Below are 14830 nucleotides of genomic sequence, written 5' to 3'. Positions count from 1 at the left end.
AAATACTTTTTCTAATTTTTTTCACATGAATGAACCTATTCAATCTTCACAACAATGTTATTAGTGAAATAGTATCACCATTCCCATTTTATAGATAAGGAAACTGAGGCACAGAAAGGTTAAGTAACTTGCCTAAGGAAAGAACACTAACAGGTGGTGGAACCCAGAGAACAACTCCAGAGCCCATGACCCTAATCACTCCATAAGCCATAGAGCTTGACAGATACTGGTTAGGGGGCATGAGTACACACGGTGAATACACTGTTAGTACTTGAAATCAGGACACATAGGGGAGAATATAACTGAGACTATCTGGAAAGTCAGGGATGTATGGGGAATTCAAAAATTCACGTGGCGGCCAGGTGCAGTGGCTCATGCCTATAATCCCCAGCACTTTGGGAGGCCAAGGCAGGAGCATCATTTGAAGCCAGGAGTTTGAGACCAGCTTGGGCAACATAGTGAGACCCCATCTCTACAAAATAACAAAAAAATTAGCCAGGCATATTGGCATGCACCTGTAGTCCTACCCACTTAGGAAGCTGAGGTGGGAGGATGGCTTGAGCCCAGGAGTTCCAGGTTTCAATGAGCTATGATCATGCTACTACATTCCCGCCTGGGTGCAGAGAGTGAGACCCTGTCTCTTAAAAAAAAAAAAAAAAAAAAAAAGTGCGGGTGGCTGAGGGATGGTAGAGAAGACCCTTTGTGGGAAAAATTAGGACCTTTGAGACACAGGCTCCAAAACGACCCTGCTTCAGACATTGTGTGGTCTTAAGCCAGTATTTTAATCTCTCAGAATTTCAGTTCCCTGATGTGTAAAATGGATTGATGCAAGGATTAAGTTGTTTAAATTCTTCACAAAGTGCTACGGAAATGTCAGCTCTTACTGTTTTATGGCATGTCAGTAATTTCTAGACAGGGTGGACAGGGGGAATCACGTAGGGGAAGAATCCCTGAGGACTTGTGGCCCAGGTGAAGTCTGACAGAGGGAGGCAGGACCCACTCAGGACACTGAAAAATGCTACACAGAACACTGGCTCCCCCTCCCTACCAGGGGCATCTAGTTAATTCATTTCACTGTTTACAATCATGGCCAGTTAGAGCTTGACTGTGTGCATCTCTACATTATAATATTTTAATACAGGGCTTCAAAATACTAAGGAATTTCATTTCTGGCCCCCCTCCACACCCCATGCTAGAAAAATTTCCTGTAAGCCAAAGGAGCGTTCAGCCACTCCATGGAGCACTATGTGGATGTTTCTAAATCTTAACATTTTCTAAAATGGTCTGTCTGATAGATGCATCAGTCCATACAACCACCCACCCACCCCCCCAACTGTCTAATGTTTATTAAGCACCTAAATATTGCAGTCCCTGCATTAAGGCTGGAGATATAGGATGATCTCCTTTGACCAGTGCCTTTATTTCAGTCTCAGCCTAGCACTACAAAACGGGACACGTAGAGCATTTGAGGAGTACAGGATGATGACAACCCTTACTCTCACTCTGGAACAAATCCCCAGGATCCCCTCCCACCCTCTTTTATGGTCTCCAAAGTTAGCTTCTCTTTGAATACTGATTTTCAAGGACTATACCATATTTGAAGATTAATTTAGAAAATCAACCTCTTGATAATATTAGATCTTTCTATTAAGGGTTGGCTTTCTGTTAATTCAGTGCTTCTTTAAAACATACTATTTTTTAATAAGTAAAATCTAGATTACTAGGTCACTGTCTCGCGGGTCCTTTTTAAACAAAGCATATAGGAAGCAAACAATGGATAATAAAATAAGAAAACAAATCAAATCCTGAAAAGCAAAAATTTTCCTTATACCTTATCTCCCTCTTCAGAGGTCTCCATTCCCAATCCTATTTAATCGATCAATTAAAATGTAAAGAACACTTACTCAGGGCTGTCTGGATATCCTTTTCCCCATTTTTCACTTCTGTCAAAAATCCCTTCAAAAATTTGAGACCTCTAAAACAAATAAACAAAAAAACCGAAGAAATATTATTTCCAAAGTTTATGTTGAATGGGTACAAAGAAACGGCAGACACCAGCTTCAATATCAGTAATACTTTGGGCTCAGCCGTAAACAGGCCGAATTACGTGGCAGTCAGTCCTCAGCTTCTTCCCTGTCACTTCCTTTTAGCTTGCTCCGGACCCTTCCCCAGCCCCATCTGATATACCCAAAGCAGTGGTTTTCAAATTGTGGTCCCAAGACCAGTGGATCCAGCACATTCCTGGGAATTTGTTAGGAATGCAAACTCTACCCCAGACTTCCTGAATCAGAAACTCTTGTTTTTAACAAGCCCTCCAGGTGATTTTGATAATATTGAAGATGGAGAGCCACTAATTTAAAGAAAAACCAGTTCACTTTACTGTCCCTTTAAACCTATTTTATATATCCTATCAATATTAACAATATTTATCACCATAAAAAGGGAGGCAAAATAAATAAATAAAATTGGTGTTCTATTCATCAGGCCCTTGAGAAGAGGCTAAACCATTTAGTTAGATCCTTCATTAGGAATTAGTCTCCTTTACATAACAATTGTCTTGGTGGCAACATTTCAATTAAGCTAGATTTCAACTGCTGTCCCACCCCTTACCTCTTCAGCCATAAGAGGGCTTCAGTAGCTGAGTTCCTAACCTGGGCCACATCTGCCTCTACTTCGTGCAGCACTATCTTCTGGAGGGTGGTAAACTCTTCCTTGTTGGTTATATACTTCTGATTTACTTTCTGGAGAAAAAGAAAGGAAACAACCTAAGTTAAAAATGCTGAAGTTGGAAGGGGGCCAAGATGGCGGACTAGAAGCAGCCTGCACACACGGCTCTCATGGACAGGATCAAAATTACAAGTAGATATTCACCTTCACATGGATCATCTGAGAAAGCACACTGGAAATCAACAGAAAGGTGATAGGAGGCACCCAAAGTGAAGGAGAGGGAAGTGGGGTGACCCACTCAGCAGGATCAGAGGTACTCAGGGAAAGAGCCTGCATGAGGGGGAAGAGACAGAGGATAGAACCCTTTGGTGCCACACTTCCCCTGCAGACATTGCACCTAGAGCTGTGGGAGGGCCACTCCACTGAAGCAGGCCACTGGACTGACACAGGGAGCAGACTGGAGACTGTGCAATGGCATTGCTCTGGAAAGAAGGCACAACAGGGTCCCACTGCTTACGAACTCTAGGCACTGCAGTTGGCACCGTTTTTAGATCCCATCCCCAGAACACTATAGCTACCTGGAGGGCAGATCCATTGCTGCCACCACCCTATATCCCCTGCCAGGCTGGTAAGGGAGCAGGGAGGCTGGGTACTCTTTTGAGCCCTGTGGGTGGATGCCATGCACCCCCACCACTATCAGGGGATCTGGACAGAGTAGGTGCCCGAGGATTCAGCGACTGGTGCCACTGCCTGGGCAGCCCCACCCAGCCACAGCTGCTGCAGGAAATGGACAGAGTGAGCCCACAGCCTGGGCACCTGTCACTGCAGTCTGAGTGGTGCAGCAGCAGCTGCTGCTGCCACCTGGGTAATGTCACCACTGATGGACCTGGGCAAGGCAAATGCTTGCTGCTGCATGCCAACCCCTGCCACAGCTGTGGATCTGGGTGGGGTGAGCGCTCATGCCATGCATGCTGACTGCCCATGACAACCCCAGAACAGGAAGATGCAGGAGAGTAGCAGTATTAAAGGTTCACAGTGTAGCCACCCCTCTCCTGCCTGGTCAATCTTCCAGAGTAAGACTCAAGCAGGCCTTCCAGGGACCTCTCCCTCTCTTCACTAAGCAGAGAAAAACAGTTGCACTGCAAAGCTAGCTACCTTGCGCTGAGAGAAGAGGTTTCAGATGAGAAGGAACCAGCATAAGAATTCTGGCAACATGAAAAATACAGGCTATTTGACACCCGCAAAGGATCATACTAGCTCTCTAGCAATGGACTCCAACCAAAAGGAAATGGTTGAAGTGTCAGATATGGAATTCAGAATATGGATAGTAAGTAAGATCAATGGGATTGATGAGAAGGTTGAAGACCAACACAAAGAAACCAAAAAGAATAATTTAGGACATGAATGAAAAATTCACTAAAGAGACAGATAGCATAAGGAAAAGTATAACAGAACTTCTGGAAATGAGACATTTAGGAAATGTCAAAATATAGTAGAAAGTTTTAAAAGCAGACTAGACCAAGCAGAATTTCAAAACTTGGAGACAATGCTTTTGTATTAACCCAGTCAAATACAGAGAAAAAAGAATTGAGAAGAATGAACAAAGTCTCCTAGAAATATGGGACTATGCAAAGTAAACAAATATGAGAATCATAGGTATCTCTGAGAGAGAAGACGACAAAGGAAAAAGCATGAAAAACACCTATTTGAGGGAATAATTGAGGAAAATGTCCCTGGTATTGCTAGAGATTTAGACATCCAGATACAAGAAGCTCAATAAACAACTGGGAGATTTATGGCAAACAGGACATCACCAAGGCACACAGTCATCAGTCTGGTCAAAATCAAAGTGAAGTAGAAAATCCTACGAGCTGTGACATGAAAGCATTAACTAACTTACAAAAGAAAACTCAACAGACTAACAGCAGACTTCTTAGCAGAAACCTTACAAGCCAGAAGGGACTGGGGTCCCATTTTTACTCTTCTTAAACAGAATAACTGCCAGCTAAGAATTTTTTATCCTGCAAAACTAAGTTTCACATATGAAGGAGAAATAAATTCTTTCCCAAACAACCAAACACTAAGGGAATTTGTTACCACTGGACCTGCCCTATGAGATAGGATTAAAAATGCTCTATATGTGGAACAGAACAATCAATACCCACCAGTGAAATAAAACTCACAGCTCTTATAAAACAGAAACACAAGGGAGAAAACAAATAACTAGGTAACAATAAACATGATAAACAGAAAAGTATCTCTCACGTCAGTACTACCATTGAACGTAAACAATCATAGTGCTCCACTTAAAACATATAGATTGGCTGAAAGTGATTAAAAAAACACAACCCAGGCCGGGCGTGGTGGCTCACACCTGTAATCCTAGCACTCTGGGAGGCCAAGGTGGGCGGATCATTTGAGCTCAGGAGTTCGAGACCAGCCTGAGCAAGAGCGAGACCCTGTCTCTACTAAAAATAGAAAGAAATTATATGGACAGCCAAAAATATACACAGAAAAATTAGCCGGGCATGGTAGTGCATGCCTGTAGTCCCAGCTACTTGGGAGGCTGAGGCAGAAGGATTGCTTGAGCCCAGGAGTTTGAGGTTGCTGTGAGCTAGGCTGACGCCACGGCACTCTAGCCTGGGCAATAGAGTGAGACTCTGTCTCAAAAAACAAACAAAAAAACCACAACCCAAATATATGCTGTCTCCAAGAAACCCATTTAATTCCGAAATATTCTCTTAGACTCAAAATAAAGGGGTGGAGAAAATATTCCACACAAATGGAAAACAAAAGCAAATAGGAGTAGCTATTCTCATATCAGATAAAATAGACTTTAAATCAACAATGGCAAAAGAAAGACAATCATTATATTAAAAATAACGGTAAAGGGAACAATTCAACAAGAAGATATAACGATCCTAAATTTATGTGCACCTAACCCAGGAGCTCCCAGGTTCATAAAACAAAGTCTATTAGATCTAAGCAAGGAAATAAATAGCAACATCATAATAGCCAGGGACTTCAACATTCTACTGACAGAACTGGACAGATCATCGAGAAAGAAAACCAACAAAGAAATACTGGACTTAAATGGTATTCTAGAACAAATGGACTTAAAAGACACAGAACATTCTACTCACAAACCGCAGAAATACATTCTTCTCCTCAGCACATGGCACATTTTCCAAGAGAGATCATATGTTAGGCCACAAAACCAGTCTCAGTAAATTCAGAAAAACCAAAACCATGCTGTGTATCTTCTCAGACCACAGTGGAATAAAACTAGAAATCAATTCCAAGAGGAACTGCCCAAACTACACAAATACACTGAAACTAAACAATCTGCTGCTGAATGATCCTGGGGTCAATCAAGACGGAAATCAAAAGATTTTTCAAATCGAATGACAAAGATGACACAAGCTTCCAAAATCTCTGGGATACAACAAAAGCAGTGCTAAGAGAGTTTATAGCCTTAAATCCCTACATCAAAAAGACAGAAAGATCACAAATTAACAGCTTAATGTCACACCTCAAGAAACTAGAAAAACAAACCAAACCCAAAGCTGGTAGAAGAAAAGAAATAATAAAGATCAGAGCAGAACTAAAGAAAATGGAAATAAACAAAAAAACAAAAAATACAAAGGATCAACAAAAAGTTAGCTCTTTGAAAACATAAACACAATCAATAGAACACTAACTAGATTAACCAGAAATAGAAGAGAAAGGACTCAAATAAGCTCAATCAGAAATGAAAGGAAACAAACAAACAAAAAATACAAAGGATCAACAAAAAGTTAGTTCTTTGAAAAGATAAACAAAATCAATAGAACACTAACTAGATTAACCAGAAATAGAAGAGAAAGGACTCAGATAAGCTCAATCAGAAATGAAAAAGAAAACACTACAACTGATACCACAGAAATACAAAATATCATCTATGACTACTATAAAAACCTCTACACACACAAACTAGAAAATCTAGAGAAAATGGATAAATTTTTGGAAACGCACAACCACCCAAGTTTGAATTGGGAAGAAATAGAAATCCTGAACAGACTGAAACAAGGAGCAAAATTGAAACAGTAATAAAAAATCTCCCAATAAAAAAAGCCCAGGGCCAGATGGATTCACAAATTCTATCAGACCTACAAACAACTGGCACCTATCCTACCGAAACTGTTTCATACAATGAGAAGGAGGGAATCCTGCCTAACTCATTGTATGAAGCCAGTATCATCCTGATATCAAAGTCAGGACAGGATGTAAGAAAAAAAGAAAACTACAGACCAATATCCCTCATGAACACAAATGCAAAATCTTCAACAAAATACTAGCAAACTGAATCCAACAGCACATCAGAAAGATAATTCTCCATGATCAAGTGGATTTCATTCTAGGGATGTAAGGATGGTTCAACATACACAAATCAATAAATGTGATACACCACATAAACAGAATTAAAAACAAAAACCATACGATCACCTCAATAGATGCAGAAAAACCATTCAATAAGATTCAGCACCATTTCATGATAAAAACCCTCAACCAACTAGGCACAGAAGGAACACACTTCAAAATAATAAAAGCTATATATGACAAACCCACAGCCAACATCATACTGAATGGGGAAAAGTTGAAAGCATTCCCCCAGAACCAGAATAAGACAAGGATGCCCATTTTCATTACTTCTATTCAACTGGAAGTGCTAGGCAGAGCAATCAGGCAAGAGAAAGAAATAAAAGATATCCAAATTGGGAAAGAGGAGGTCAAACTATCCCTATTTGCCATCGATATGATCTTACATCTAGGAAACCATAAAGACTCCACCAAAAGACTCCTAGAATTGATAAATTCAGTAAAGTCTCAGGTTACAAAATTAATATACACAAATCAGTAGCATTTTTATATACTAGTAACAGTCAAACAGAGTCACATCGAGAACTCAATACCATCTACAATAGCTGCAAAGAAATAAAATACCTTGGAATATACTTAACCAAGGAGGTAAAAGATCTCTACAAAGACAATTACAAAACACTGATGAAAGAAATCATAGATGACACAAACAAATGGAAAAACATCCCATGCTCATGGATTGAAAGAATCAACATTGTTAAAATGTTTATACCGCCCAACGTGATTTATAGCTTCAACATGTTTCCCATTAAAATACCAATGTCATACAGATGTAGACTGTAAACTTCATATGGAACCAAAAAAGAGCCTGAATAGCCAAAGCAATGCTATGCAAAAAGTACTAATCTGGAGGCATCACATTACCTGACTTCAAATTATACTGCAAGGCTACAGTAACCAAAACAGCATGGTACTGATATAAAGGTAGACATATACACCAATGGAACAGAATCCAGAATCCAGAAATAAAGTCATGTAGCTGCAACCAACTGATTTTCAACAAAGTAGACAAAAACATACACTGGATAAAGGACACCACATTCAATAAATGGTGCTGGGGAAACTGGATAGCCACATGCAGAAGAATGAAACTGGATTCCTATCTCTCACCATATACAAAAATTAACTCAAGATGTAATAAAGTCTTAAATGTAAGACCTGAAACCATAAAAATTCTAGAAGAAAACATAGGAAAAACTTTTCTGGACATTGGCCTAGGCAAAGAATTTATGACTAAGACCCCAAAAGCAAATACAGCAACAACAAAAATAAATAAATGGTACTCAATTAAATGAAAAAGTTTCTACATAGCAAAGGAAATAATCAACAGAGTAAATAGAAAACCTACTGAATGGGAGTAAATATTCCCAAACTATACACTCGACAAATGGCTAATATCCAGAACCTACAAAGAACTGAAACAAATCAGTAAGAAGAAAATCAAATAACCCCATCAAAAAGTGAGCAAAAGACATGAACAGATTTTTTTGAAAAGATAGACAAATGGCCATCAAACATATGAAAAAATTGTCAATATCACTAATCACCAGGGAAATGCAAAGTAAAACCACAATGAGATATTACCTTACCCCTCAGAATAATGGCCATCAGAATGACCACTATTAAAAAGTCAAAAAACAATAGGTGTTGGCACGGATGCTGCCAAAGAGAATGCTTATACATTGTTGGTGGGAATATAAACTATAATCTCTAAGGAAAACAGTTTGGAGATTCCTCAAAGAACTAAAAGTAGACCTACCATTCAATCCAGTAATCCCACTACTGGGTATATATACCCAAAGGAAAAGAAGCCATTTTATAAAAAAAACACCTGCACTCAAATGTTTATTGTAACATAATTCACAATAGCAAAGATATAAAATCAGCCTAAGTGTCCAGCAACAGATGAGTGGATAAAGAAAATGTGGCATATATGTACCATGGAGTACTACAAAGTTATAAAAAGGAATGAAATAATGTCTTTTGAAGCAACTTGGATGGAACTGGAGACCATTATCCTAAGTATCTCAGGAATAGAAAAACAAATACCACACGTTCTCACTTGTAAGTGGGAGCTAAACAAGGGGTATATATGGCCATAAACTGGTGTAATGGACATTGAAAACTAAGAAGGTGGGAGGCGGATGAGGGATAAAAATCTACCTATTGAGTACAAAGTACACTATTCTGGTGACAGATACACTGAAAGTCAACTTCAGAATTAATTATGTAATCCATTCATTTAAAAAAAAACCTTGTATTCCTAAATCTACCGAAATTTTTAAAATGATAAAGTTATCAAGTAAATCAGTATGGTATTCAGACAAGTTTGGCAAGCAGGCCCCTAAGAAATCAAAATAACTTGCTTCTTTGTTTTCAAGGTAATGTGGTTTTTTTGTGTGAAAATTCTGAGGCTTCTGCTAATATTACATAGTCCTAGGGTTTTAAAGTTTTGTTCTTAAAGTATTTTTTTCTGCCTCAGAACCTCTCTCATAGCTGTCTTTGGCAGACACTTTTCACTCTAAGTATAAAATCAACAATCATTTGTTCAAATGAGGTATCATGCAACTATTCTGTCCAAATTCACAATAAAGATTCTATGTATCTATAAGAATTCCTTCCACTGCTTCCTTAAAGAGTAGCATCCAATGACAAAGGAGACAGATTTTTATTGAGTACTATAAGCTCAAGAAGGTAATTCAATGTACATGTAAAAAGGGACCCATAGTTGAAAGTAGTATGTACAACTCACTCATTTTACTGGGAGGAGACAAGCTCAGAGAGATTAGGTGAGTTGCTGATGGTCCCACAGCTGCAACTAGGAGTTGGGCCTTTGAGTCCCAGACCATCAGTAGCTATTTTCACTACCTAATACACCTTTTGGAAAAATGTAAGTTTTCATTGTTAAAACTTTAAAAAGCACAAAATCAGTGTTGACATAAGAGTGAAACTCTACTGATCCATGCTCTGGGCATGAAAAGGAAATCCTGGTTTCATTTTCAAAATCAATATTTCATTCTCCCAAAAGCTTGCCACCAGCATATATTAATAATAAAGGCTTAGTAATTCCCTGACTGAGCTTTCAGAATGTAAGAAGAAAGATATTTGCTCTCTTCAAGAGCTGTGACACACCATTCACTTTTTAATTTATTCTTGTTAAACACAAAAATATTGAAAATGTTTTCCTTTATTTAAAAGTTTCCACAGAGACAAGCCAGCATACTAACCTTAATATTTCCAACGAGATCCATCTTAACAGGAGCAAATACCGTAGGGCCAAGTTTGTCTAGAAGAAAGGAAAGGATCAAAACATTTTAAAAAAGCGATTTTTTCAAGTGGAAAATATTTTTTATATCAACAATAAATTTAGCAGATCATTCCCCTAACAACTTTAATTTCTGCTTCCAAAGCATTTCTAAGCATAAGCTCCAAAAGCTTCCCAGGATACTGTTATCACCTTGCTCTTTAACACTACTTAGAGGTGAGTAACTATAACGAGGTCCTAAGTGGCAAGTAAGATGAAAATAATCTTCTAAATTTAGCATATATATTGTAATTCTTACGGTTGAACTGTCCAACATGGTAGCCACCAGATATATGTGGCTATTTAGTACTTACAATGTGGCTAGTCCAAATTGAAATGTACTGCAAGTATAAAATATAGACCAAATTTTGAAGACTTAGTACCAAAAAGGGAATACAAAATATCTCATTAATGATTCTTTATATTGATTTACATGTTGAGATGATATTTTAGATATACTAGATTAAATAAAATATATTAAAAAATTAATTTTAATGTGCCTACTGGAAAACTTGAAATTACATATGCAGTTCGAATAATTCTGTTGGGCAAGAGCAGTAACTAAAAAATAAAACAAAGAGGTACAGCTAAAAAGGCAAAAGAGAAAAGAGAGTGGAATTCTTATCAGAAATACTTGACTGATCTAAAAGAAAGCCAGGAACAAAGATAGGTAGCTAAAAAGCTAAAAGAGGAAATACAAAGAACCCTAAAAAATAACTGATTAATTGGCTAAAAGTCAAGAAAAGAGTGAAAAAGGAACAAAGAACAGGTAAGAAAAATAGAAAATAAGTAGTAAAATGGTAGAAATAAATAGCAAGATAGTGAATTAAATCCACTCAAATAATGTATTCACTATATTAAGAAATTACAGAAAAAACACAATGATTTCAATAAACACAGGAAAAGCATTTTATAAAATTAACTCATTCACGATTATAAAAACAACTCTCAGCATCAATTGTATCTACAGGCTAATAATGAATAATTAGAAAATGAAACAAAACACTTTTTACAATAGCTTTAAAACCCACAAAATTCTAATTAAGATCTCTACACTAAAAAGTATATAAAACATTATTGAGAAAAAATAAAGATAACTTAAGGAGAGATATAACATCCTCATGGATTGGAACACTCCATGTTGTTTAAGATGTCAATTTTCTCCTAATTGGTTGACAAATACAATATTATCTTAACCAAAATCCAAAGGGATTTTGAATAGAAATTAAAAAGCTAAAATTTACATGGACATGGAAAAGACCTAATATTTCCAAAACAATCTTGAAAAAGAACAACACTGGAAGACTTACATTATCTGATTTCAAGCCTTATAGTAATTAAGAAACTGTAGTACTGGCACAACAAAAAACAGATCACCGGAACATAAGAGAGAGTCCAGAAATAGATCCACATGTCAGGATTGACTTTTTGAGGGATGCTGTCCCTATTCTTTGGCTCCTGGCTTGGAAGAATCACAAGCCAGGCCGGTGTGATGGAGTAATGATAGACAAGCAACTTACACAAGCAGCTTTTATTGCAGGCTTTTCAGCACAGAAACAGAAAGCAAAAGAACATAACTTCTAGGGGTTGCCATGACAATTATAAACTGTCATGGCACTGGTGAGTGTGAGTTTTTACAATGTTAATGTATGTTAACAGGGAAAAGGTTACCTTTGGATATGAGCTCCTAGTTTCTGTGCATGCTCGTGGCTGGGAAAAGTCCCTAATCACAAATTCCTGCTGTTGTGGGTTAGCTTCTAAATGCTCACTGGCCACCTCATTTTTGACCCACCTTTTCCTGTGGTTAACTCTGCCCACCTACATCTGTCCCTAACACACATTATAAAGCCAATTGATTTTCAACAAAGCTGCCAAAGTAATATAAAAGGGAAAAGAATGTTTTTTTGGCAAATGGTTCTTGAGCAACCAGACATCATAAGGCAAAAACCAAAAACAACATCATCAACTCCCTACCTCACACCACATACAAAAATAATTCCAAATGGATCACAGGCATACACGTAAAAATTAGAAGGGTCTAGAAGAAAACATAGGAGAATATCTTCATGACCTTTCGGGTAAGTATAGATTTTTTAGGACACTCAAAGCACAAACTATAGAAGAATAAATTGAACTCATCAAAATTAGAAATTTCTGCTTTTCGAAAGACATCAATAAGAAAAGAAAGAGGGAAGTCATAGACTGGGGAAAATATTCACAATGTATATGTCTACAATAAAATTTTATTCAGAATACATAAAGAACTCTCACAACTCAAGAGTAAAAGGAAAACCAACTTTTATAAATGGGATAAAGACTTTACCAGACACTTCACAACGCAAAATATAGCTATGGTCAATAATTATATGGGAAAGTGCTCAACATCATTAGTCATCAGGGAAATGCAAATTGAAGTCACAATGAAATACCACTGAACACTCACAGGAATAGCCAAAAACAAAAATACTGACATCAACAAATGCTAGTAAAGATGTGAAGCAACTAGAATACTCATACTAGGAAGTACACCATTGTGCAACCACTCTGTAAACTGTCTGGCAGTTTATTATAAAGTTAAACTATGAACCAGTAATTCCAGTGCTAAGTATTTATTCAAGAGATATGAAAACATATGTCCACAGACATGAAAATGTTCAGAGTAACTTCATTTATAATAGCCCCAAACTAGAAACTACCCAAATATCCATCAATAGGAAAACGAATAAACAAATTGTGGTATATTCATTTAATGAAATATTACTCACCCATAAAAAGGAATGAACTACTCATAACTGCAACAAGGATGAATCTCAAAAACATACTGCGTGAGAAAAGCCAGGTGCACAAAGAGTATATAATACAATTCCATTTATTTTAAGTTTTAGAATAGGCAAAATTAATCTATTATGACAAAAAATCAACATAATAGTTGCCTCAAACTGAGTGGCAGGGTGAGAACCAGCTGGCACAAGAAATGTTCTAGGGTGATGAAAACATACTATGTCTTGATTAGGGATGTGGATTATAAAGGTATGTGCATTTTTCAAAACTTATTGAATTGTAACACTTAACTCCTATGCAAGTTATACCTCAATTTAAAAAAAAGATGCATAGTTAAATGGGTCATACAGTAAATTTCCACATATTAGCAATTTCTGGTAATACTGACTATATAAATTTGTTCTAAATAAATTTATATATATAATATTTTTTGTAAATCTTTGAAAAATGTTTAGCTCGTAAAATATTTTTTTCATAGTACCAATAGATTTGAAGGTGTATTCCTCAACTATTAATACTTTCTCTTCTGCTTTTATGTATGGTTTCTAGATAGCAGAATCCCCTTTTTTCATTACACTACTCTGAGGTCAATAATAATAATTAGAAATGAAGTGGAAATACGCAATAATGCTTAGAATCATACAGTTTTAACTATATGTGGCTGGTGATACAAATAGGTAGCTAAGAAGATGTCACTGTACAATAGTTCAGGATATTTCTCCTACAAAATAACTACAGTGAGAGATTTTAGAGACTCGTGAATATAAGGCAACTGCCATAATCTTACCTAATACTGGAACCACAGCATAACATGATGCCAAGAATGCTTCTGTGGGAATGCCACTGTCTTCTAGAAGTTCAATATCACTAAAGCTAAACAATTTGGTGATATGGAGGAGGAAAGATTGAAAATACAACATCAGCACTCTGCAGTTCAGAAGTAGTCATGGAAACAACTGCTCTTCTGTAGGGCAAATCATTTGACTTGATTGCACAGATATGCCACAGGGGTTGTTTTTCTATCATAATATGGTTATCATTTTCCAAAGATAATCTACCCAAGCAAGCTAAACTTTGTTCAATTCCTCCTCATCCATTATTCACACAAGGTAAAGAGTAAAACAGGCACTTGATATACAATTTATTCTCTATACTCTTAGAATACACCATCACCTGAAAGGAATACCACAATTCATTTTCCAGAAGGCAAGCTAGTATTCAACTGCCAGTGATTTGAGAAGGCCTGGAATACCTGGTGTTCATGGTACTAAAGAAAGTTGGGATAACTTCTTTGCCTTCTTCCCAGTGGGATTCTGGGGAGCAACTTGAGGAGTCTGATCCAGGCTGTGCCAAGTTGCTGTCATGATTTCCCAGGTTTTCCTCTCCGTCTTCCTTCACTATTTCACTTTGGACTGCAAAGCAGAAGATATCTATTACTAAACTATTATATATTTATTATAAAAATTAATACATATTCATTGTTGAAAATTTCTAAAATACAGAAAAGAATACAGATTAAAATTGGTGAAATACTGTACACATGTATATACATCCATAAATACATACATACAAAATTGAGCTTAAACTATATGTGGATTCATATCCTGCTTGTTTTTTACTGAACCAGTGTATTATGAATATTTTCATTACAATTCAATA

General features: G+C 37.1%; 1 protein-coding gene across 2 annotated transcripts in view; it reads right to left on the bottom strand.

Moving 5' to 3' along the window:
• PLEKHA8 (pleckstrin homology domain containing A8) overlaps positions 1–14830 on the bottom strand; it is a 62515-nt gene that overhangs the window by 22755 nt on the left and 24930 nt on the right. For both annotated transcript variants that reach the window (XM_045564225.1, XM_045564224.1), the window contains exons 8-12: positions 14424–14583; positions 13959–14044; positions 10314–10372; positions 2611–2741; positions 1905–1975 (exon numbers count right to left, since the gene is read on the bottom strand). In XM_045564225.1, the coding sequence (XP_045420181.1) occupies positions 1905–1975; positions 2611–2741; positions 10314–10372; positions 13959–14044; positions 14424–14583 (507 nt within the window). The remainder of the gene's footprint in view (positions 1–1904; positions 1976–2610; positions 2742–10313; positions 10373–13958; positions 14045–14423; positions 14584–14830) is intronic.

The sequence above is a fragment of the Lemur catta genome, chromosome 11 (assembly GCF_020740605.2).
Source record: "Lemur catta isolate mLemCat1 chromosome 11, mLemCat1.pri, whole genome shotgun sequence".
NCBI lineage: Eukaryota > Metazoa > Chordata > Mammalia > Primates > Lemuridae > Lemur > Lemur catta.
Note: the sequence above shows the minus strand (reverse complement) of the source record. Positions and strands in the feature narration are given on the sequence as shown.